Source organism: Oryzias melastigma, linkage group LG2, assembly GCF_002922805.2.
Source record: "Oryzias melastigma strain HK-1 linkage group LG2, ASM292280v2, whole genome shotgun sequence".
Taxonomy (NCBI): Eukaryota; Metazoa; Chordata; class Actinopteri; order Beloniformes; family Adrianichthyidae; genus Oryzias; species Oryzias melastigma.
Genome location: NC_050513.1, coordinates 4773196 through 4799468, shown reverse-complemented (window position 1 = coordinate 4799468; position 26273 = coordinate 4773196). Strand labels below are relative to the sequence as shown.

Sequence of the window (26273 nt, the reverse complement as noted above, 5' to 3'; positions counted from 1 at the left end):
AAGAAAAACTCTTAAATTTGCTAAAATAGCTAGCATTCAGCTGAAATATTAGCTAAACTCCAAATTAGCCTTAAAAACTGAAAAATTCCCAAATTAGCCAAAATTATCTAGCATGTAGATGAAATATAAGCTAAACTCCAAAAAAGCCTAAATTAGCTAAAATAGCTAGCATAAAGCTATCATAACTTTCAACTTTACTACACTCTGACTCCATATAATATAAAGTAGCGACTAATCAACTACTAAATTAGTCGTCAACTATTTTAATAGTCGATTATTCGACTAATTGCGGCAGCCCTAGGTGGAAAACCAATAAGAAAAGCCACATCAAAATCAGCTGATTCACGTCACGTGTTACAATTCGTGAAAGAACGTGTTATTTAGACGTCGCCGAGGTCTTTAAGGGTTAAGAACACAAGNNNAAAAAAAACAAAAAAAAGAAAAACTCTTAAATTTGCTAAAATAGCTAGCATTCAATTGAAATATTAGCTAAACTCCAAATTAGCCGTAAAAACTGAAAAATTCCCAAATGAGCCAAAATATCTAGCATGTAGATGAAATATAAGCTAAACTCCAAAAAAGCCTAAATTAGCTAAAATAGCTAGCATAAAGCTATCATAACATTCTACTTTACTACACTTTGACTCCATATAATATAAAGTAGCGACTAATCAACTACTAAATTAGTCGTCGACTATTTTAATAGTCGATTATTCGACTAATCGCGTCAGCCCTAGGTGGAAAACCAATAAGAAAAGCCACATCAGAATCAGCTGATTCACGTCACGTGTTACAATTCGTGAAAGAACGTGTTATTTAGACGTCGCCGAGGTCTTTAAGGGTTAAGAACACAAGATTCAACCAATTCTTGCAAAAATATACAAGTTAGTTATATCCACAATGCACCCAAGTAACCAGGGTACCATGGACTTTTTGTATCGGTTTCTTAACTATTATGTAAGCCAAAAATATCGTTATATTTTTCTTTCATTTAGAAATACAATACAAGCCATAGCTTTAAAGATTGGATTGACGTTCCAATTACTACATATAGTCTTAACACCTCTAAAACCAAGCAGTGGGATAGAAATCTCCCATTTTCTTGAAACCACAACAGTTTCTACATATGTCCATACAGAAGAGCTTATTTTAACTCAAAAATCCCAGCAAACTAAAAACAAAGACTTCAAACCCAAGCGAGTCATTACAGCCTCATACCCGGTAAACCTTATCAATCACAGAGCCATCCACTTACTGTGAAACAGAGCACACACAGGTACAACGGGAGAAAACACTTCACAAGCAATTAAATCAGCCATTTATAAGAAGCAGCGGCTTTGTTTCAGGCCAGGAGGTTTTAGCCAAGTGTAACTTCCTGGAGACCCACGCCACGCCCGTCACAGACCACCGACGCTTTGTTCTCTCTGTGCAGTAGCCAGTGACTGTACATGTGTTTACATGACACACGCAACACGGGGTCACCCTCGGGTCAGCTGGGTTTCTTATTAATTTTCTTTAAGGTACAAGAGTGGAACACCCTGTTCTGCTTGACGTTGCGTCCGACGCTTCACCTGAAGGCAGCTCGAACCGGCACGTGCCAACAAAGGCTGCTGGAGAGTGTTGACAATAACATCCAGGTGGAAACCACTCCAAGCAAAAACCGATTCAGAGTGTTAATGGGGTGTTTCATGGACTTGGTGAAGCACTTATCACATTGTTATTGGTCTGTAAAGGCCATCTGAAGTCTACCAACTCCTGTTTTTCCTCGGCTCTGGGTAGTGTTCGCTTGATTAGGAACCTAAACCAACACAGCTTGTAACACAGTGTGCACGCTTTATTAGTTTGGTTCTTTGCTGACAGGAAAAAACAAAGGAACGTTTGATAAAAGGCTCCACTTCAAACTGAACTCCCACACTACAGTATTTATGTCAAGCTGTTTTCCACACAACCCAAAAAAAAACATATTTTCAACCATAACAGCTAAGAAAACAGCAAATTTCTCAACATTCAAAAATTAGACTAGAGTAGAAACAGTCTTTAGGATTGCCTGATCATTTGGGGGCGCTGTTGTCTGTAGTGGATACTGATCAGGAAGACATAACAGAACATTTACAGATCAGTTCTCTTTTTTACCCGCTGTCTTTGGATTATCAGTGACTCTATTTGGCTTTTCTTTTGGTATTTGGTCTACGTTAAAGTCCATGTGTACTCACATGGTAGTAAACCACACTATGGTTCATTTTAAGTAAATAATGAACTTCCAGACTGATTCACACCAGATTTAAGATTTCTGTGCAAACTTTTAATGAAATAAACTTGTTTCTTTGTTGGATTTACTCATTAAAACTGTTTTGAATCAAGAGCAGATGCAAAAATTCAGTTGAAAAAAGCTTGTAGTCGTGACATAGAAGCTGATACATCCACTTGTAGATGACTAGATCAATTAAGACTTGTATTTGGATCAAAACTGTACGACTGAATAGCTCTGATATCGTATCGTTTTTGTTGACTCCTAATGCTAAATTCAACTTGGATTAAAGTTGGACAACAATTAATACGATTTTATGTCTACTTTATCCAAAACAAGATTAAGAGCAGTGTTGAATGGGTTTGAGAAACCAATCGTAATTGTGATTTTGAAAACCAAATGCTAAGTTTGTGCTAAGATGGAAATTATGGTTCGTTGTCCAACTACAAAACAGAGACACTTTTGATTTAAAGTTTACGATTCCATATGATGTATCAAATTTTTTATTCTAATATGAATTCTGGTTGGAAATAAGCTTTTTTTCCACATAACTATCAATTAGTTTAAACCAAGAAGGAACGTTAATTGATAAAAGTATAAATTCCTACAATACAAATGAAAAGAGTAGATATTTTTTTTTTACTGAAAAACACAGGAAATTCCCTTAAAAAAACGATTAGTTGTCTTTCCAGTATAGATTGATTTATTTTGTTTTATTTTTAAGCCAGCCACTTTTGGATAAGATCAAAATTCCGGCGCTAAGTGGGAGGCCCTGCCAGTTGTGAGAAAACGGAAGGCCATTTCCAAACGTCCATTTTGAAAAACTTCCAAATTTCGATTTGCAATTTCCTTCCAAAAAGTAGCAACCCATAGCGATGCTAGTTTAGGATCAGACAGAAAGTATTAAACCTTTTCAGCATAAAGTGAGCGTGGTCTTTGAGGAATATTTGGGAAAGACAATAAACTGCATTTCAATCTCAGGAAGCTTTTCCAGGAACTCCGACTTTTAGGAAGGAAATCATCGCACCCTTTCATTTCAAAGGGCTAGACATACTTCCGGGGGGTGGCATTCCTGACGTTTATTTAGCGACTCTTTCACTGAGCAGTCTCAACTTTCCAACATGGTTCAAACAGAGGAAACCTCATACATAAATGTTGCGTAGATTTTAGGGACATTGAGTGTCTCAGTAGTAAACATTGGTACTTAGGCAGAACTCATACAAACACATTTACAACAAAGCAGTACAAGTGAAGCACTCATCCTGATTGAAGTTTACAGCTCCAACCCTCCAGCACAACTATCAGGAAGAACCGACACGCTTCGGTGGACTTGGTGTACTCAAAAGAACTGAGCGGAGATTCAAAAGAACTCAACTCTGACATAATATTTGAGTTTCTTTAAAAAATAGCCTTGAGCTGCTTTGGTTCTCTGGTTCATTTATCAGCGTCTTCTCTTCCTTTTTCTGTATACAAACAAAAAATAAAAGAGTACCCTCAGGAAAAGTGCTTAAAACTCCATTAGTTTGGAGTACCAGGAACACATCACTTGTTTTCAATAAAGCAAACAACAGACGTGCACAATGTTAATTCATCTTAATTTCCACCCACACAAAGCCAAGATCTTGAGTAAATGAGAAAAATAGCAACTCCGTCTCATGTGTCACTAGTTTCCTGCAGTATAATTTCATCTATAGGCCTCTTGGGGAAAAGAAAAAAAACGAGGTGCTGGGTTTCATTAATAAAGAGCTGCTTGGTAGATGGTTAGTGTGCCACTAGCTTATGTCTGCCAGGCCACAGCAGACTTGTTGATCCTCACATTCCACCAGCAGCCTTGAGAGCAGCTAATCCAGTCTCAGGAAAAGACCCCTTGAACTGGGTCATGCACTTTTCGAGCCCACAGACGAGCGGAGAGTTGGAAGAGCGCACACATACATGCCCACAGGTTTGCACACATATTGCATACCAAGCACAACACGTGCGCACACACCCTCTACAAGCATGAGCATGGTATTCCTCCAGCGTGGTATTCTTATCCCAAGTATGTCTTATTGTTGGGTACGATCTGAGTCACTACTTGTCTGAATATTTCCTCTCAGACATGTCACCAAGCTAGAAACTTGATTTCCGCTTTTCTGCCCGTCAGCAAATCTGATGGATCTTATCTGTCGACGAGACTCCATTGTGTCTGAGATTTTTTTTTTTTTTGAGAGTGTGAGCGAGTGAATTAAGGCCTGTCACGTAGACGGGTACATAGCGATCTCCGAAAAATCTCTGACAGGCACCTATCAGCACCGTGGTTCTCTGGCACTTAGGGAGTTTACTTAAGGTGACTCGTTCAGAGCTTTCAGCAAGATCCTCAAAAACTGGCACGGCAGTCATGCCAACTAACGTCTGAAGATTGATGTCTTTTGGCACATTGAAAGAAACTTCTTTGGACTGCAGTCTTGCATTGCCAAATCAAAATACAATCCAACAACGCCCTGGTATGTCTTGGTTTCTATCACCAAAAAGATTCTGGATTTTCCCAAAAATTTTTGGTCATATTTTCCATTTTCTTCCATTGTTTATGAACTTGGATTCTCAACCTTTAGTTACTGCAATTACAATTGTGAATTCTTTTAAACCTGTAGTCCTGGCTTCAGTTTTGACATCCTTTGAGGATGACAGTAACTCTTCAATCAAAAAGAACAATATGAAAGAGTTGTAAAGTGTTACATATTGGCAAAACACTCATTTGTGTCAGAATCTATTGGATTTGTGTCAATTGCGTAAGTGGCCACGAAGTTACTGTAGAGTATTTCCTGTCCACAGACGACAAGGTTATGAAATTTTGTGGAGTGTGATACCTACCTGAGATAGTGTAAATGCTGTGTTTAGTCCTGAGACTGGATCACTTATGACTATCTTTGTTGACTTTACTTAAGAGACATTTTCTTATAATGGATTAAAAAAAAGGGAGACAAACTACCAAATGTCAAAACCTACTGGTAATTTGTTAAAAATGAAGTTAAAAAAATACATAAAAGGACATAAATTCATACTAGTATCTTGAGTCTAAGATACTCCAGTAAAAAAATTAAATCCCTGGAAGATCTCCGTCATGCCTCAATCATGAATTGGTGTGATTTGTTTGTGGTGATTCCAATGCTTGGGTTCCCTAGCTACAGCATGCTGTATAATAGCTTAACACATTCTGTTTGGCTCTTTAGGCTAAAAGAAACCAGTATGGAAGTTGTGCTCAAATCAAATTCACAAACCTAAGCTATTTAATCATGTTTCTTTCAATACATTCTCTCTTCTACACTCGTCATATTTGAATGTATAGTTCGGGCCCCGACTGTGTCACTTCTTGACTTTTTGGATGTCGCCAGCTCGTCATTTTTTGATGTGCTGGCTGTTCCCATTAAATTAGGGGTCCCCAACCGCCCTGACGCAAACCAGTACGAGACGAGGAAAAAAATTGCCTACGCTAATCATGGGCCCCCAACCCTCGGAATGCTGACCGGTACAGGTATCCTAACTGGGAAGTGGTACCCTAACCCAGTACCGGTTCCGCGTCCGGTACTCAGTCCTGAGGAATGGGGACCTAGGGCTAGGGTCTGCGGGCCACTTGGTATTGAGCCACAGAAGTTACTCAGGAGTTCCCAACTCTCATGAATGTGAATCAGTTAGGGCTGTCACGAGTATCCGAGAGTTCGGATAATTGAAATCTGCTTCCGAATTTTCGAGTGCGAATACATCCAAGATCGCCGATTCGCGATCTTTATAAATATAGTCGAAATATTGTTTGAGAAAGATGCATGGTTCTATGTCCATTATTGTGTCCTGAGGGTCGGAGACCCCTGATTTATGGGACACACGTTAAAAAACAAACAGCCAGCACGTCAAAAAACGATGACCTAGGGACACCCAAAACATCAAAAAGGGCCTAACCAAACGTCCATAAATGACGAGGTGGGAGTGAGAATGTGTAGGTTTTTTTCAGGGGGACGGTCTTGACCAAACGAACAATTCAAACAAGACAAATGTGGTTAGTCTCTTTGTGTTTTAGAGATGTTTTCTTGTCTTATAACCTTCTGATACAGTTTTCAATATCATCACATTTCTTTGAACATGTATTAACACTTACGAGTGCTGAGTAGGGTTCTAAAAGATACCGATATTTTTATTTACTGGTTGTGCTAGCTCAATTTAAGACCACATAAGGACTTTTATTATCATCAAATCCTAGGACAGCCCAGCCAATGAAAAGGTCTAATCACAAACACAATGAAACACAAAAGCTTTAATAAGCTATATTCCAGTGACACGAGCCAAGACGAACGGCAAACTCTTCCAGATGTGACGTTTTCTTGGTGTTTTAGTGATCTCATACTCCATTTCTATCAAGGATAATAACGAATACATCTTTCATCAGTGCGATCGATGCCAGAGGATATTTTTTAAGCACAAAAGCGTTTGGTTGAGAGGGTCAGGGACTATTCAACTGAGATTCTAGCATAATTATTTTCTCAGGGAATGATATTTGAGCCTTTGCTAAAGCAAAAAAACACTTAGAAGCACATTTTAGCCAAAAGCGCTCTGACCTCTGGAGACACACTCAAGCAGCAACAGATGACTTAATGCTTCATGTTGTGGTTCTTCAGAGACCGCCAGCATGATCTTTATGGTTTGTTGACTTTTTAACGAGGGAAATTTTAAAACAGAGTAAGCACACAGGTTTTTTTTTTCTTTTTACATCAGCTTTAAATCAGCATACCTTATCAATTCTTATCAGATTGCTATGGAATACAAGCGATGAAAATGTGCTATAAGCGGGAAAAATAGCTTCTGTCCGTTTTGGAATGACTTGCTAAGGTCACGTAGAGGGTAAGAGATGTCGTAGAGCTTTCTATTTGCATGGGCCGGCAAATTCTGTTGTGATTATTAAGCATACAGTCCGTAGAAACTCATAAACCCATAGCTGGATAGACTAGGATTGACTCCAACTCTTGACACCATTTTGCAAAACAGGAAAACATGCAAATAGTCCTACAAGAATGTTGTTTTATAATGTCAAATAGGGCTGCCACAATTAGTTGACTAATCGACTATTAAAATAGTCGACGACTAATTTGATTGTTGATTTGTTGTTACTTTATATAATATAGAATTGGAGTGTAGTAAAGTTAAGACTTATAGCATTGTGCTAGCTTTTTGGACTATTTGGGCTTTCATTAATTCTTTTAGGCTATTTTGGAGTTTAGCTAATATTTTAGCTACATGCTAGCTAATTTGGCTAATGTAGGATTTTTTTCCATTTTTAGGCTAATATGGAGTTAAGCTAATATTCTAGCTGCATGCTAGCTATTTTTGGCAAATTTAGAATTTTTTCAGTTTTTTAGGCTAATATGGAGTTTAGCTAATATTTCAGCGACATGCTAGCTATTTTGGCTAATGTAGGATTTTTTCAGTTTTTAGGCTAATATGGAGTTTAGCTAATATTTCAGCTACATGCTAGCTATTTTGGCTAATGTAGGATTTTTTTGTTTTTAAGGCTAATTTGGAGTTTAGCTAATATTTCTGCTACATGCTAGCTATTTTTGGCAAATTTAGATTTGTTTCAGTTTTTTAGGCTAATATGGAGTTTAGCTAATATTGCAGCTACATGCTAGCTATTTTTTCAGTTTTTTAGGATTTTTTTCAGTTTTTTATGCTATTTTTGCATTTAACTATTATTTTAGCTGGCTATCAGCTTCAACGTTTTTAGCTATCAACTTCAGCAATTTCAAATATCAACTTCAGTGTTTTTAGCTATTAATTTCAGCCTCTTCAGCTACCAGCACTAGCATTTTTGGTGGCCAAATTCAGCTTACAGTAATCACACTATTATTATCGCAGGTATAGCTAGACTTTAGTTAGTTTAAAGCTAATGATGGTTAAGATTTGAGCTTTACATTCAGTTTGTGCATGACCTGATTAGTCGACTAATCAGAAAAAATAATCGGTGATAAGTCGACTATTAAAATAATCATTTGTTGCAGCACTAATGTCATATTTGCCAAAGTGATAGACAAAACAACAATATAACTATCTTTGTCATCCTTACTTAAAACTGGAAATCAATGACAAAACCTTGATGCTACCATCGTCCACAAATCAATCTTACAAATTTTGGGAAGAAATGGAACCCCAGTGTTGGAAGCACATCTGCCTCCGTACATGGTGGGCCGCATCATCTTGCCAGAACTTCCACTTCTACATTCCCCCCCCCACCTTCTGCTTTGCCTTGACACCCCCTCCTTCTTCAGCCTTCAAACGTCTTCCATAAAAAGACAAGTCTCCGAGAAGGGGCTGCCTTCTCCCTTGTTGCCGTTAATAAAACAAGCGCCTTTCCCTGACAGGATGAAAAACGAGGCATGTACGGTGTTGTCATGACGAGCCAAAAGTGACGGCTGTGGAACGCACCGAAAGTAGACGCTTTCGTGGCTTTTTACCTCTACCTTGCAGTAGAGGTGCTCAAGTAACGGGACAGGAGATTTTCAAAAGTCCAAGATTAAGAGTATGAATGCAAGAGGTCAACAGGTACATGTATAAAAGCAGTTTAACACCACATAGTTTTCAGTGACTGCATGCATTCCAGCTGACTAAATATCCACTGCGGCTCCTTCTAGGTCAGGGTGTGCTTCGGAAAACTTGTGATCAATGTAAATAAACTCTCTAGGCTGCTGACTGGCGTGGATGGCTGATGCCGCTCGCGCGCACACACAAACAAAGACGCACCAGCCGCACATCGGCACCCCGGATGGACACCGCCAACGCCTCTCTTTTGCATCAATGCCATCAATGCAAGCGTACTCGTTCTGCTAAAACCTGCTTTCAATTAGTTACACCATGAAATGCTTTGTGGCCGCCTGTGCCAAAGTTGTTTGTTCTGGGAGTGGCAGGGGAGTAAGACAAACACAGAAGAACAAGGTCACACATCAGCAGGTAGCAAGAGGCTAGTAGAGTGTTTGCTGAAATAAGCCAACAGTAAATGTGAAGATTTTAAACAGATACATTGAGAAAAATGTTAAAAAGTTGGACAAAAATTGTGTTTCGTCCAAGTAGATAGTGGAAGAAGATGCTTATCAATACCTAGTTGAGCTTTTTGAGATAGTAAGTCTGGGAAACATAATCCAGAACACAAACACAATTTTTCATAAATCCTTTAAATGGGATTTGTATTTACAGGCACAACAGTAAACAAGGCTTCAACACAAAGGTAATCTTTATTTGAAAACTGGCAAAGCACCAGCACCAACTGGCTTTCCTCCAGTATTAGCTCACTTGAGCTTGTACTATTAAACTTCCTTGTTAATTCATCTCTTTGTTAGCATGATGTCAGACAGAGTTGTGTCTCAGGGTGCACATGACCTATTGCTCATGCCACAAGTCCAGACCAGAACACTAATCAAAGGACAGAAAAAAAAAACACTTGCTTTTGCTGGTATAGTTTATTATAACAAATCCTCTAGAAAAGAGTTGGAACATCAAAAGTATTATATGTAATTCATGTTAGACCTACTCTTGTCTAGTGTGGAGATACAGCATCTTTAGTGATGTTTTGACTTCAACATTCTACAAAGTTGTATTAGCTGAATACAACACTATTCAAATGTGTCATCTGATACAACGAGTTAGGCAAATAACGCATTGGCCGGACCATTTTTTTGTTGATGTCTTTGAAGCTATTTGAGTTAAATCAAGAAGTTTGCATACTTTTAAATGTCCACAGCATTTCCTTCTATTTTATGTCTGTCTTTTATTGTTGTTGTTGTTAATCTATTGTGTCTTTTATGACTTTTTATTGTTTTACCACATGATTACATACAACTTTTATGTCAAGCACCTTGTGTTCTTACAGCATGTTGATGAAAGGTGCTGTATAAAGTGATCGATCGGTTGCTCGGTCAGTAGGTTGTTTGGTACATTAGTTGGTAGGTTGACTGATTGATTGATTATTTGATTGAAAACTGCAACAACTTGTTTTAATGCTTTAACACTTGAGATGTGCTTAAATAACACATACTCTTGGATATATCGTAATTCTTGGACCCTTAACGCGGTAAATGCGAATTAGCCGATAGTGATGAGAAGAAAAGCAACACTAAGACGCTTTTCTCTGTGTCAGAGTCAGCTGATTTACGTCCACAGTGTAAAGACTAACCTGCTGTGATGTGTTTTATATCAGGCTACTTTTTGCTGCTTCAGAATCCACTAGAATTAGGTTAATTGCGTAGATAGGTGAAAAGTTACATTGGTCAAAAGAACATTGGAGCTATCCACTTCCTGAATGTCAGATTTTTATTGTGTCAAACGATATAAGCCCCTCCCACATTGGTTTTCATCTTTCTTTCACGATGTTGAAAAGTTTGAGATGGGTTTTAGACAGTAACAAGTAGGGATTGGAATCACTGGGTACCTCACGATACAAAGCAATACGCGATACATGGCTCACGATATCGATGATATCACGATACTGTGATAAAATCATCTCTAATAACGCACAATTCATAGAAGAACACATATTTTTGAGGAAAATATATCCCCATTTATTGTTACTTATTTATTGTTACTTATTTTGTGCAACAAATAATAGACACTTTTGTACAAATCAGTTGTACTATGCCTTTGACAAGCATTGACACCAAATAAATTTTAATTATCTGTAAGATTTAGTGTTAACAATAGTAAATATGAACACCGGTGCCACTACGTGTGAACAACAGAACAAAAATGAAATAATTCAAGTAGCTGGCAGGCACATTGGTGCTCACAACAGTCAGTCTTGAAACACTTGCCCCCTATCTACCTCTGAAGGAACGCCTCACCAAAGAATGAAGACTATAACGTTTTACAGCCTCAATATTGAGAGACAAAACACTTAAGGTTACTTAAACAAGAGCATAGCTCTTGTAATAGCTGGAGAAAGCCAGTTATTCTTTAATCTTTGTCTGGTTTGGTTTGGATTCACATGCGGCACTTTTAGAAGCAAACCACAGACTGAAGCAGAACAGAAAACAATCATCAAGCTCAAAGCGCTGCTCACTTGGGGGCGCTATTGCTCGTCTAAGACTTGTGTAGAGCTTCACTACCTTCTTAGAAAGCCCAAAGCGCTCTACATTCACATTCACCTATTCACACACACATTCACACAGTAATGGCGGCTCCACTCCCAAACACTGGCACCAACCTATAATTAACCACCAGGAGCAACGCAAGGTTCAGTGTCTTGCTCAAGGACACTTCAACACATGGACACCCAGAGCAGGAACCAGACCTGCAATCTTCCAATTACCGGTCAACCACTCTACCTCTGCACCATGGCCGCCCCAAATCAGAAGTCCAGATAATCTTTTGATAATTGAGAAGTATATGTAATATTTGTAACGTCTTACCAAACCACATTTTTTTAGATGAAAAACAGTGCAAGAGCAATTCAAACCTACTATTGTGTCAGTCCAGTGAGGTAATATCCCAAGAAGTAGAGGAAGCCATTGTGATGATCTTTTTAAGCTAAATTTTGACTTTATTAACCTACATCTATTCTTCTTTTAGGTCACATTTGAGACGAATACAAGCCAACTAATGACGTTATTTTGGGAATGTCTCAATGAAACATCTTAAGATAAGAACATTAAACTTTTTGTCTGTGGAATGGAGTTCCGGATGTTTAGTGAATCGCCTTCTCGGTGTTGCAAAAACAATGTGAATTCGATGACCTCACATCACAGTCTGCTGGCTATGTTTAAGAAAACTGAACACACTGCTGAACACGGATTCACTTCTCTGGGATCTGGTTTCTGGCTCTGTCTTGGTCTTCCTCGTCACTATGTATCACGTCTGGTAACCTAGAATCTGAAATATGTCAGTGTTATATAGCAGAGGTTTGTAGGAGGACACTCCTCCATTAACACAAATGCAGTTGAATCATGTTTATGATCATTTCTAGGTCTTCATCTAGGGCTATTATGGGGCCACACTTTTGCAGATGACACTCTTGTATTTGATTACAATCCTCTATCAGGATTTACTGCCTTAAGTTTTACAGTCAATTTAATGTAATTAGGTTTATTCCGTAGATTTTATTAAAAAAAAAAAAAAAAAAGGACAGACGTCCTTTATAATTGGAAAAATGGGTTAGCCACACCCACAACTTACGACAACAGAAGGAAACGCTTGACCACGACATTTAGACTATTGGCCTTTTGTCTGTTTTAACAATGTAACCAAAGGTATCCAACTGAAAATCAATGGAAAAGATCTTTAATTAATATCTTATTATTTTGTTGTTAGTGTGTATTTAATTCAGTAATGACGTATTCGTGTTTAACTCTAAGGCTAATTACCTGAGGAAAAATTATGTCTGTTCAAACAAATTAAAATAGATCTATTAGTTTAACTAATTTGTGTTATTACATTTAGTCATTGTTCTTGCGTTAAATTTAAGACTTAAATGTGTACGTAAAGTGTTATAAATGTTTATATCGTATGTTACTAAATTAACAAAGAGAAAATAAAAGTAACTTTTAAGAATTTTTAATTAAAAAGTAGAAAAATGTAGATTCATACTTAGTTTTTGTTTATTTTCTAAATATTAAGCATTGATAGCACAGTTTAATTTGACAAAAATTAGCTCATAGGATTAAAGAAAATTATTCATCTTTGAATCTTTTTTTTATTTTAGATAATCCCATTGAAATTTATTAGAAACATTTAAAGCTAGATGAATAACCCAGTTTTTTTTGCCACTGATTCAATATTTTTCAACTAATAATTTCTAAGAAGCCATAATCTAATGGGATTTGTCCATACTGCTGATTTAACACTATTAAATCCCATTACATTTGCTCCTATTAACATAAGATTTTCCAAAGGCTTACACTCTTTATCTTCATATATGCATGGGCTCAGAAAAACTAGAGTTAAAAAACTGGAAATGTCACTGTTTTTTTTTTCTTTTTCTTTTTTTTAGGATAACAACTTTGGATTTGGACTCAATGTCTAGACTGCAGCACCTCGCCTTCCAACAAAACTGACACCAGAGTGCAGAACCAACAGGGACAAAAAGGCAGCTGTATGGATTTTCAGTCAATGAGAACCTCCAGTCACATCAACAGCTCAGTTAAATAAATAAATTAAAAAAGCTGACCCACTCCGATCACCTTTTGATCCATTTTCAAATCATTCTTTTAATTACGATAAAGCAGTTTTTAGCCAAAGTCCAAAAACCTTTGAGGACATAGTTTCTGTAGAGTGGCAGAAGTTCAACAGAAATTGTCACTGAGCCAGACCGCCCCCACTTCCAGTCACTCATCTGTTCACACGCTCTCCTGCTAGCTTACAGCCCCTCACATTCCTAATCTAAAGCTATGTTCAACACTTCCAATGAACAGTATCAATATGTAAAACTCTCACCTTACGCTCAGTTACAGACATTTTTAAGACCATATTCAGGCTTTATGTACAACAGCCATTGACTATGCGTTGAAAGATAAACCAGTTGAACTTTGACCAATCAGGGACTTGGATTTGGTAGTGACGTATGGACGATCTCCCTTTTAATCAATGGAAGTGCCAGCCATTCGAAAACTGATCATGGAGGAGAAATTAATAATTGTGGTTTGTGGCCGAACAAAATTATATGAAACAAAGTCTTTCATATATCGAATAGAGCCGTGAAAGAAAAACCCTAACACAAATTTGCAAGATTTGATATTTTGCACCAAACCGCTTCTAACTGTAGGTATTGGACATGCACTAGTGAACAGTAGAATGTGCGTCATATGACGTAGTGTGAACCATTCACTGTATAAAATGAACTGGACTGAGTGACCCCTCCCTTGTGGCGTTCCAAATATGAAGTACCTAAAAATCCCATAGACTTCTATTGTAAAATAAACAGCTATTACTGAGTCATATTATTAGAATACTTATTCTCGCTCTACTACCTGTTTTTAACATGTTCTCGCTAATCCTGTTCGTTTTTCATGATATTTTAGCTATAGTGCAAGTTATTCAAGTTATAAACTGACCAATCAAATGTCTCAGATGAACGTTTGAAGCATTTCATTGACAGGTTCTCCTAAACCGGCTTTCAGTGGAAGGGGTGTGGCCTTCAAACATCCTCACAACTAATTGGAAAGAGTGGTTGTCATAGAGATGTAGACTTAAGAACCAATATCGTTCCAACATGGCGTCATCCGCATCGCAGAAAAACTGCGATGGAATTGACTGCATTTCGTTGGAACCAGACGTAAGCTATTTTCTAACATCTCATCAAAGGATGACCAATACAGCGTTTTACAGCCACTTCAAACAAAAAAATAAAAGAACGATACTTGGTTAGATCCCATCGAGACTCAACCGCAGTACTAAATATCGCAGTACATCGGAATATCGATATTTTGGAACACCCTTAATATGTATCATGAGATACATAGCGTGATATATATTGTATCGTAGGACACATATCATAAGATGCATATCTTGATATGAATCATATTGTGAGATGCATATTGTGATATGTATGGTATTGAGAGATGCATATTGTGATATGCATCGTATCGTGAGAAGCATATCGTGATATGTATCGTATCGTGAAAGGCATATTGTGAGACACGTATCGTGATTTGTATCGTGGGATGCATATCGTGATATGTATCGTATTGTGAGACGCATGTCATGATATCTATCATATTGTGAAACGCATATCGTGATATGTATCATATTGTGAGACGAATATCGTGATATGTATCATATTGTGACACGCATATCGTGATATGTATCATATTGTGAGACGCATGTCGTGATGTGTATCGTATTGTGAGACACATATCGTGAGACGCATATTGTGGTATGAATCGCATCGTGAGACCCATATCGTGATATGTACCGTATCGTGAGACGCATACTGTAATATATATCGTATCGTGAGACGCATATCATGATATGTATTGTATTGTCAGACTCATGCCAAACACACCCCTAAATGCACAATGGTAGTGTAACATTATGGTGAGGAATTTCAGAGCTATCCGGCGGTACAGTTTTGATCCAGATATAAGTTCAAATGAGGAAAACATTGCAAATGCATCAGAATGGGGTGGAGCTTGTGGCCAAATACAATGTTTTTCTTCTCATCTTGATTCACGACTTGAACACAGAAATACTAAGAAATGCAATTTCCACAAGTTAAAAACACCAAAAAGACTATTTTCATAGGTCTCTATAGGATGACAAAGGGCTGGCAGGTCTTGATAGCATTTCCAAGTTTCAATCTAAACCCTGGAGGGAACCAGATCTGGTTCTTAGAACCCCTGGAGGTATCTGGGAAGAGACAAACCAGCCTAAAAACGCTTCAAATGTTATCTTCTAAAGTGAAGTTCTCATCAGTCTTAGTGCTTTTGACCCATATCTGAATGTTTTGCCTCCATCTGGCCTCTGAGGGGAGGAGTGTCCAACACAAATACAGGTTTGTAGCAAAGCTGTAGGCAGAAGTCTCACTTTTTAGACCTTATGTTCTTGTGTCTGGTCAAAAAGAAAAGCTCAATCACAGGATGTTTTGATCACTCTGCTTAGTTTCACATTTCACTTTCAGCCTCCTGCAGTGTGTGAGGGGGGAGCCATCAGCGGGTTCAGATGTAAAAGTTCAACAGAAGAGCGCGTGAGAGCGCTTTTCGTGACAGTTTGTTGTAGAAGCGTCTGCAGAGACATTTCCAGAACCACAAAGCGCATTTCCGTTCATGTGCACGAGACAAACAGCAGGTCTGTGGAGGGCGCGTGCATACTCACAAGGTAGGAGTTTTGCCTGTCGAGAAACACGGAGTCTCCCATCGTCATGAGCAAGTGTCCACATAAAAAAAAACACCGAAATCCGTCTGAACGAGACTTCTAAAGCGCTGTCTTTAGGAGGAAAAAAACCCTTCAAAGCGTCCGTGAAGAGGTTTAAAATCCACGAAGAAACGCGACCGCGTCAGCCGGGACACGCGTGATGCGTAACGGATCCATACTCCGCGCTCACCGCGCGCTGAAGACAGATGCTGAACCGGACTGAGGAGGCAGCCGGTCAAGTCAGCGGTGGGGCGAACGGCACTTCCGGTGCGGACTTACAAAAATAAAACCATTTCTGACGAGTAGAGTTTCCATTTCCGTCATGAATATGGAAACAATGACAGGTTATAAGACTAAAAACTATTTAAAAAATATAAAAAGGGAAAGTTTTTTAACATTAAAAAGAAAATGAATAATAGTAAAAAAGCAAACAATAGCTTAAAAACAACAGCAAAAAAATTAAAAATAAAAACAATTAATTATTAAAAAAAAAAAAATTATATCAATAAAAATTAAATTAAAAAAACAAAACAATAGTTAAAATTTCAAATTAATTAGAGAATAAAACTTAAAAGTAACACATAATTGAAAAGCAATGCCAAATTCAGTAAAAGTAAGAAAAAAAGAGTAATTATAAATTTTAAAAAGCAATAATAAAAACAATGCCAAAGTTCATAAATATATATATCAATAATGAAAAAATAAGATAAAAACAATGATAAAAATACCAAAGTTAGTCAAAAAAAATAGAAAATATATACTTAAAAAATATGGAAAAGAAAGCCAAAGTTAATAATAACAAGTTAAAAAAAGATTAAAAAATAAAAATAATAGCAATAATTTAAAAAAAAAATCCAAATCTATAAATGTATCAAAATAAATATCTAAAATCATATTAAAACAATGTCAAAACCATTTTTTCTGTTTAAAAAAATTCCATTTGTTGCGTAGAAAATCCAATTCAAATAAGATTTTGTAAGTAAAACCCGAAAAGTTTTTAAAATCCTAAAACACTTTTTGAAATAAGGTGTTGAGATCTATTTTGGTTTAAACATACATTTCAAACTTAGGACTATATTTATTTCATGTTTCCTTGTTCATTTTTCCCCTTCTGGATTAAGAGTAAATAATTATATAGAATCAAATAACAAAATTCATCCTAAAAAATTTCTAATAATTTCAGTACACGTTACCACTTTCGCAGAGTTTCTGCCATATTTCCATTAAACAAACAGAATCATAGCCCGTGCTTTTATTTTGGAAACATGACAGTCTGTTTCTGGTTTCATATAAAATGTCTTGTAGTTGCTGGTACATAAAAAAAGGAGCAAAAAGAAGAAGAGAACATAGGCGGGGCTCTGAAGGAGGAGGAGGACCAGCAGTGGAAGGAGCTTTTGATTATCAACAGTAGAGTTGCTGCAGTGTTTTCGTGTCAGTGACCCACAAATGGGCCTCCGCACTTGATAAGGATTGACTGAGGAGGCTCCACGCTGGTCAGGGTCTTGTTTTTTCACAACACTTAAGGATGTTTCCGGAAGAATGGGGGGGATCTCATTTGGTTTTCAGTCGCCTTTTTCTATAAATAAATGTCCTGAAAAATGGCATTCCTAAACAGGAAGAACTTAGGTAATGCTTCACCAGCGGCCAGTGTTGGGCAATATGTGTCAAAAAAAAAAAAAAAAAAATCTTCACTCACATCTATCCTCATGAAAAGCAGAAGTTACGCAAAACAAATGGAGCACAACCCAGATTCATTAACGACAACGCGGCTGAGAAATGAACCGGCCTCACACACACACACCTTTAACAAGACCTAATGAGAGCCATCTGCTTTATTTTCTTCTGTTGGTCCTTCTTTATATAGAGCGAGACAGCCGGTTCTTTTTTTTTTTGCTAATTCAATACAGAGGATGTGTGAATGAGCTGATGGATAAGAGAAACTGGAATCCTCCCTCTGCTTATCAGATTGTGGCAAAACAATCTGAAGAATGCTGAAAAGTTGAGAGAAACTAAAGATAAAGACTAGAAGACTGACCAGATGCTTTACTATACTGTCTGCATATCGCAGAAGAAGAATGCGTTTAGGTAAAGATGCTTAGATCCAACCACGTTCGTCAAGATTTAGATGTAGTTTAATTAAAAAAGGCAGTTAAAGTTACATGTACATCATATTATTCTACATTTTGAGTCCATTCCAGATCTACTTATAGCCCGATTCTCTTGATCTCATCTGGTTTAAGGATTTTTATTTTTTTGTTTTTCATCACCAGCTGCAAGTAATTTGACTTGTGAATTAGTCCACTGACTAAACAAGTGTCTCACCAATAAAAACAAAGTCTTCTCCAAGTCCTAAATGCTTTCACATTGCGGTCTTTTTTAAACCCTGAATAAAGCACGGCTTTAATTAAGGCTTTTTTTGGGGGATAGAATTAGATCAATCCATTTAACTTTTGCACCCTCACCAAAAAGACAAAAAACAGACTCCAACTAGGCTTTGACAAATGCAAACATATCACTAATGCTTTGTTTATGTACCTAAATATTTCAACTTTCATCATACTTTTCAAAAACCCACAATAGAACAAAAGCCTCTAGTGTTTTATACTTACTTTTATACTTACTTTACTAACGCTAGTCTATTTGGATTTGATTGACAGTATATGAGAACTGGACTGAGCAGCCCCTCCCCCTAGGCTTTGACAAATGCAACCGTATCACTAAAGCTTTGTTTACATATCTAAACATTTCAACTTTTGTCATACTTTTCAAATACCAACAATAGAACACAAGGATCCGTCGTTTTACTAACTTTAATAATCTATTTGGATTCGATTGACTGTATATGAGAACTGGACTGAGTTACCCCTCCTCCTTGGCTTTGACAAATACTACCGCATCACTAATGCTTTGTTTATGTTCCTATACATTTCAACATACTTATCAAACTATAGAACACAAAAATCCATCATTTTACTTACTTTACCAGCTATTTGGTTTCGATTGACAGTATATGAGAACTGGACTGAGCGGCCCCTCCCCATAGGCTTTTGCAAATGCAACCATATCACTAAAGCTTTGTTTACATCCCTAAACATTTCAACTTTCGTCATACTTTTCAAATACCAACAATAGAACACAAGGATCCATCGTTTTACCGACTTTACTAATCTATTTGGATTTGATTGACAGTATATGAGAACTGGACTGAACGACCCCTCCCCCTAGGCTTTGACAAATGCAACCGTATCACTAATGCTTTGTTTATGTTCCTATACATTTCAACATACTTTTCAAATACCAACTAGAGAACACAAAAATCTATCATTTTACTTACTTTACTAACTATCTGGTTTCGATTGACAGTATATGAGAACTGGACTGAGTGGCCCCTCCCCCGCTGGTGCTTCAAACAGGAATTTTTTTCATAGTTTTTGTCACGATATATTTTGTTCTGTAGCACAATTTATTCAACGGACCAATCAGATGCCTCAATGGTAGGGGCGTGGTCTTCCAACAAACTCACTCCCGATTGGCTCTAGTGGTTGCCATAGAAATGATGACGACTCAGACCACTCGCTGCTATTGATGATTTCTGGTTTTTCATCTGGCCTTGCTGGATCTTGGCTGTGAAGGGAAACTCTTAGAAGGAAATCGAGTTGAACAAATTCCATCAGTTGGATTCAGGTTGGATGGGCCCAACTGCCCCTCACGGAGCTCTTTGTTCACCACACTTTCACTGTTTGTTCAATCACACAATAGTTATTGGAAGAAAGACCTGGGTGATGCTTTAACTGCAACGGTAGCAGTATCAAAGAAAGCTGCTACAAAGTGATCCAAGTTTTGTATCGATTTAATTACAAAAACTTTAAAATTCTTTTAATGAAATCTTGGAATCCTTTACCATACTGAAGAGAAAGAAATATTTCTCGAGGCTACTCTGAATTTGAAACTTGGCCTCTCACCTGCACAGTTTGTGGTTTCAACTTGTGCTGCTCCACAGGGTCTTGAGCCGTGTCAAGACTTGTGAGTTCTGAGTGCATTTGTTTTGCGTGAAGTAAACCTCACCTTTGGCCCAACTCTGTTTCCCTTTGTGATCCGGGATTACACCAACCTCTGCTTGTCCTTACAAAAACCTCTTTTTCCTGAGGAGCTCCTAAATCTCAGGTTCTGTTTTCTATACAAAAGAAAAGGTAGGAAAAAACCCAATGTTTTTTTTTTTTCTTCTTTTGGTTTGGTTAACCTTTTTGTTACATCACTGACATCCACGTTGGAATTTAATGTTTTTCAAAGTTGTTCAAACTGGTCTGTTCTTGGATTATGTGGTTAAAATAACTTATCATCAAAAACAAGTCCAATCTAGTCTGAGCAATCCATTCTTTTAGAATTGTTTAAATTCAACCACAATGAAGGTTTTGCAAGTTTAAAAGACAGAGAGGAAAACTTTATTTTATGAAGGTTGTTTGTAGCCAAAAGTATTTGGAGCAAACTCACTTCACAGTCAAACTTTTATCTATTAATTTTTCAGCATTTACTTAATTGAAAAACTTCACAACAGATGTTGTCTTTGAATTCATTTTTACTTTGTGATTTCTCATGAAATCACAAAAACACAAAAATATTGTGTTTTTGAGTATTTCTTCATTCAATTTGTTGTGAATTAGGAGTTGATGAAAAAATCTAGTCCGAAAAAGCCTGTAGAAGTGACTAAGGTGCAACAGTCCCTGATCTGCTCCATTCTGATGCGTCCACTTGTAGATAACTAGATCCATGAACGTCTTTTTCCTCGTCCCAGCTGGTGTCTGGTTCAAAACTATACGACTAATATTTACTCACAATACCTTGAGTAGCAGGTTAACAAAAAACTAGATATACTCTAGTTAAAGTCTAAGTTAAGAGCCAATGTTCGTCTTAGAGGAGGTGGTCCCTTATAGATCTAGTCTCTCTAGTCTATAATCTCGCGGTAGTCTTGTGATTGTCTCCTGAGAATCACACTAAATATCACGATAATCACACCAAATATTGCGATGCTCTTATGATAATATTGTGAGAATCACACCACATCTCACAATAGCCTTGTGATAGTCTCGAGAGAATCAAACTAAATCTTGCGATAATCACACTAATCATCTCGATAATCACACCAAATATTGTGATAGTCTTTTGATAGTCTTGTGAGAATCACACTAAATCTCACAGTAATCACACCAAATATCTCAATAATCACACCAAATATTGCGATTAACCAAACCAAATATTGCTATTGTCTTGTGATAGTCTTGCGATAATCACACTAAATCTTGCGATAATCACACCAAATCTCACAATAGTCTTGTGATAGTCTTGTGAGAATCACACAAAATCTTGTAATAATCACATCAAATATCATGATAATCACACCAGATATCATGATAATCACACCAAATATCGTGATAATCACACAAAGTCTCGCAATAGTGTTGTGATAGTCTCGTGAGAATCACACTAAATCTCACAGTAATCACACCAAATCTTTTAAGTGTTGTAATAGTCTTTCAAGCATCACACTAAATCTTACGATAATCACACCAAATCTTGCAAAAGTCTTGTGATAGTCTCGAGAAAACCACCCTAAATCTCGTGATAATCACACCAAATATCACGATAATCACACCAAATCTCGAAATAGTCTTGTGATAGTCTCTCGAGAATCACGCTAAATCTGACGAGAATTACACAAAATATTGCAATGCTCTTATGATAATCTTGTGAGAATCACACTAAATCTTGCGATAATCACACCAAATATCTTGATAATCACACCAAATCTCTTAAAAGTGTTGTGATATTCTCTCGAGAATTAAACTTAACCTCACAATAATCACACCAAATATTGTGATAATCAAACCAACTATTGAGATAATCACACCAAATATTGCGATTGTTTTGTGATAGTCTTGCAAGAATCACACTAAATCTTGCGATAATCACATGAAATCTAGCAATAGTGTTGTGATAGTCTCGTGAGAATCCTACTAAATCTCGCAATAATCATACCAAATCTCACAATGGTCTTGTGCTAGTCTTGCGGGAATCATACCAAATCTCGTGATAATCACACCAAATATTGCAATAGTCGCACTAAATTTGACGATACCTTAGGTGGTGGGCTTAGCAAAGCTACCAAAGCGCATCAGGGTTAGTCCCATTCTGAATTCTTCCCTTCTCCCTTCCCTTTCATTTGGCCCTCCAAACGGAGAGTTATGATGAAATAGTGTCTAGTTTTTCTTACATCAGTGTCGTCGATGACGTCGCCAATAATCGCCGGTCCGCTAGCATTTGCGCAGAGCTTTCAATGCTCAAATATACATAACATAAGTCTATAACTTTAAAATAAGTCATTACTTACATTAAAATGGAAACTAGCACTTAAACTGCCCCTCCTAATGGAGGGGAAGGGAGACAGGAAGATTGAATTGGGCCTTACACTTGCACCGAAAATGTTAGCCTGGTGTTGTAGGGGGCTGTAAGCTAGTGGGAGAGATTGTTAACAAAGGGGTGATGGGAAATGAGGGAAAGTTTACACTGCACCACAACTCAAAAGTGAATTTCCAATGAACTCCTGGTGCTCATAATTAAAAGACTACTGGGAATTATTTTAAAATAGTGGGTCTTTAAGACCAACCAGTAATGACAGTAAAGGGGTTTGATCTGTTCATTCAATTTTTAGAAAATAAATGCTGCAAGTTAAAAATGTTTATTTACATCAGACAACTCTGGATGGACATTTTGACTAAAATAATCTGACGGAAACAAGAAATATTTAAGCAAGCCCTATTATATGTTCCTTTGTTTGCAGTTGGTTTGAGAAACCGAATTAAGAAATACTGGCATTTGAAAAGAGGTACTCCAACTATCTTCTCAGTGTTGAGTTAAAAAAAGGCACTAAAACTCAACCCTAGACCATAAATACACAAAAGCCGATAAGATACACCCCGTCGTCAGTCCTACTATAACTGTAAACTCATCTAAATGACTTTAGCTGGTGTGTTTCTGATCAAACATTGCATATTGTAGCCATGTAGATGGCATTTTTGGTCACATGTAGTGGTATAGAAAGTCAAGGACTTTGAAACTTTCCTCCAGCTTTCAAAAAGTGTCCATGTGGAGTCTATCCCTACACAACTATCCTCTGAGTCTTGGAATGCTTTGTTGTTCTGTCGTCTCAGTTTGACCCCGTGAAGTGCTGATGACCCAGCTTCGGCTTGATCTAGCTCCACCCCTTTTCAGTCCAATGTGTACAACACTCCAGAAAGATTCACACAGTCGAGTGCTAGATGATAGCAAGACCACTAACCACCGTCTTCATGTTTGTGTCTCAGCACTGGTTTTGAGGTTCTGAAGTGACTGAAGTGATAATGTTGCATTTGTTTCTCTAAATCGGCAAATTTAAGGCTCACGTGGACTGGAGTTCACATGCATGTTGCACAACAGCTTGTTTTATGAGTTGATAAAGTAGAGAGGCAAACTTGGATTTTCAGACTTATTTAAGATTTATGATCTGCAGACACAGAGTCTGTGAGTGGACCAGTGCATTACGTAAGTTAGCCCGCTGTTTTCTGACACCTTTTCATTTTTAAAAGCTTGTGCAGTTTAGAGCAAACACAAGAGTCAGCCAAACGCCACAAATTCAACACAATGAATGCTTTGCTATACAGGTTTGTGGAACCAGCAGAGACACATTACAATTCAAAGATCATATTATGAGACTATATCGTTTCTTGCAAGCTGTAAGGTGCATTTAGAAGCCTTCATTTTTTTATTTTTTTTTTTAAACAACAGTGCATCTTATATAAGGATAAATTCTGGTTGTGTTTACTGATTTTGAAATTATTTTAAGAGGTACACAACGATCTGTCACTCCACTGTCAGCCCACTGTCCTCTATCATAAACCCGATAATTAGACCTGAAGCATAAATAACATCTGGTAAAAGAGATTTCGTTGTGACCCACAAGATTTGGTTGCGACTCATTAAATTTGGTCGCCACCCACGACATTTGCTCCAGACCCACGAGATTTGAGTCGGGACCTAGAGATTTGGTCATGATCCACGAGATTTGGTTGGGACCTACGAGATTTGGTTGTGACCCACGAGATTTGGTTGTGACCCACAAGATTTGGTTGCGACCCATTAAATGTGGTCGCCACCCACAACATTTGCTCCAGACCCACAAGATTTGAGTCCGGACCTACAAGATTTGGTCATGACCCACGAGATTTGGTCGCGACCCATGAGAATCTCCCATGAACCACGAGATTTGGTCGCCACCCACGAGATTTGGTCCACACCCACAAGTTTTGCGTTGGTACCTACAAGATGTGTTCATGACCCACCAGATTTGGTCATGACCCACGAGATTTGGTTGTGGCCCATAAGATGTTGCCGCCACCCACAAGATTGGCTCTAGACCCATAAGATTTGAGTTGGGATCTACGAGATTTGGTCGTGACCCACGAGATTTGTTCCAGATGCACAAGATTTGAACCAGTACCTACGAGATTTGGTCGTGACCCACGAGATTTGGTCCAGATGCACAAGATTTGAACCAGTACCTACGAGATTTGGTCGTGACCCACGAGATTTGGTCCAGATGCACAAGATTTGAATTGGTACCTACAAGATTTGGTCATGACCCACAAGATTTGGTCCAGACCCATGAAATAATAGTTTAAACCCACAAGATTTCGTAGCAACCCACGAGATTTGGTCCACACCCACAAGTATAGAGTTGGGACCTATAAGACTTGGTTGTGACCGGTGAGATTTGGTCATGACCCACGAGATTTGGTTGCGACCCATGAGATGTTGTCGCCAATCATGACATTGGCTCTAGACCCATAAGATTTGAGTCGGGACCTACGATATTTGGTCGTGACCCACGAGATTTGGTCCAGATGCACAAGATTTGAATCGATACCTACGAGATTTGGTCATGACCCACGAGATTTGGTTGCGACCCATGAGATGTTGTCGCCACCCATGACATTGGCTCTAGACCCATAAGATTTGAGTCGGGACCTACGATATTTGGTCGTGACCCACGAGATTTGGTCCAGAACCATGAAATAATAGTTTAAACCCACGAGATTTCGTAGTGACCCACGAGATTTGGTCCACACCCACAAGTATAGAGTTGGGACCTATGGGACTTGGTCGTGACCGGTGAGATTTGGTCATGACCCACGAGATTTGGTTGCGACCCATGAGATGTTGTCGCCAACCATGACATTGGCTCTAGACCCATAAGATTTGAGTCGGGACCTACGATATTTGGTCGTGACCCACGAGATTTGGTCCAGATGCACAAGATTTGAATCAGTACCTACGAGATTTGGTCATGACACACAAGATTTGGTCCAGACCCATGAAATAATAGTTGTGGCCCACGAGATTTCGTCGCGACCCATGAGATTTGGTCCACACCCACAAGTATAGAGTTGGGACCTACGAGACTTGGTCGTGACCCGTGAGATTTGGTCATGACCCACAAGATTTGAGTCGGGACCTACAAGATTTGGTTGCGACCCAAGAGATTGGGTTGCGGTCCGCGAGATTGGGTCGCGCCCCACGAGGTGTGAATAAGCTGAGCCACTGCTAATGGGTCCGAGCTGTTTGCAGCGCCAGCCCCTTGCTTCGTATTTTTCCGTGACGGTGGACAGGCGCTTCTGCTAGAGCTTTTTTTGGTTTTGCCATCATGGGTAATGAGTTAATAACCTGAAAATATTACCCTGTATTTCTGCTATGAAGAAGCAAGTATTTACTAGGCCTAAACTTCTTTAATTTATCTGTGTGTTGTGATTGTATGTTTATTTTCGCCTCTGCATTCTGTTCAGAAACAAAAACTCTATCCCATTTGTCAAACACTGTGTTTTATTGTGAAAAATTGGTTAAATAAAAAAAAAAAATAAAAAAAAAAGATTTTCTCATGTATCTTGATGTAACTTCCTGGTAGAATTGACGCAGATGGCTCGCGTAAAAAATAGACCAGACGCTTCCACGGAGGACCGCCATCTTAACAAGGGTGCAGAATGGAAGCGGCCTCCATTCCGCGGCACTTCTGCGTCAAGTGTGAAACTAGCATAACGTGTAATGATATCGGTCAGCGTTTTTTTTTTGTTTTTGTTTTTTTTTT

The 26273-nt window shown here is 38.1% G+C and overlaps 1 protein-coding gene and 1 long non-coding RNA gene across 9 annotated transcripts in view; one reads left to right on the top strand and one right to left on the bottom strand.

Annotated features, from left to right (window-relative positions):
• The window catches only part of LOC112160026 (rho GTPase-activating protein 6), a 118765-nt gene that overhangs the window by 47634 nt on the left and 44858 nt on the right, over positions 1 to 26273 (bottom strand). Inside the window, exon 1 of one of the 5 annotated variants that reach the window (XM_024294338.2) lies at positions 16064 to 16516. The exons of the other annotated variants lie outside the window; for them this stretch is intronic. Within the exon in view, the coding sequence (XP_024150106.1) occupies positions 16064 to 16111 (48 nt within the window). The 5' untranslated portion in view covers positions 16112 to 16516. Of the gene's footprint in view, positions 1 to 16063; positions 16517 to 26273 lie in introns of those variants that run through there. 5 annotated transcript variants of the gene reach the window in all.
• LOC112160028 overlaps positions 1 to 26273 on the top strand; it is a 375093-nt gene that overhangs the window by 321067 nt on the left and 27753 nt on the right. For 2 of the 4 annotated variants that reach the window (XR_002921581.2, XR_002921585.2), the window contains one exon: positions 13245 to 14324. The exons of the other annotated variants lie outside the window; for them this stretch is intronic. This is a non-coding gene — a long non-coding RNA (uncharacterized LOC112160028). Of the gene's footprint in view, positions 1 to 13244; positions 14325 to 26273 lie in introns of those variants that run through there. 4 annotated transcript variants of the gene reach the window in all.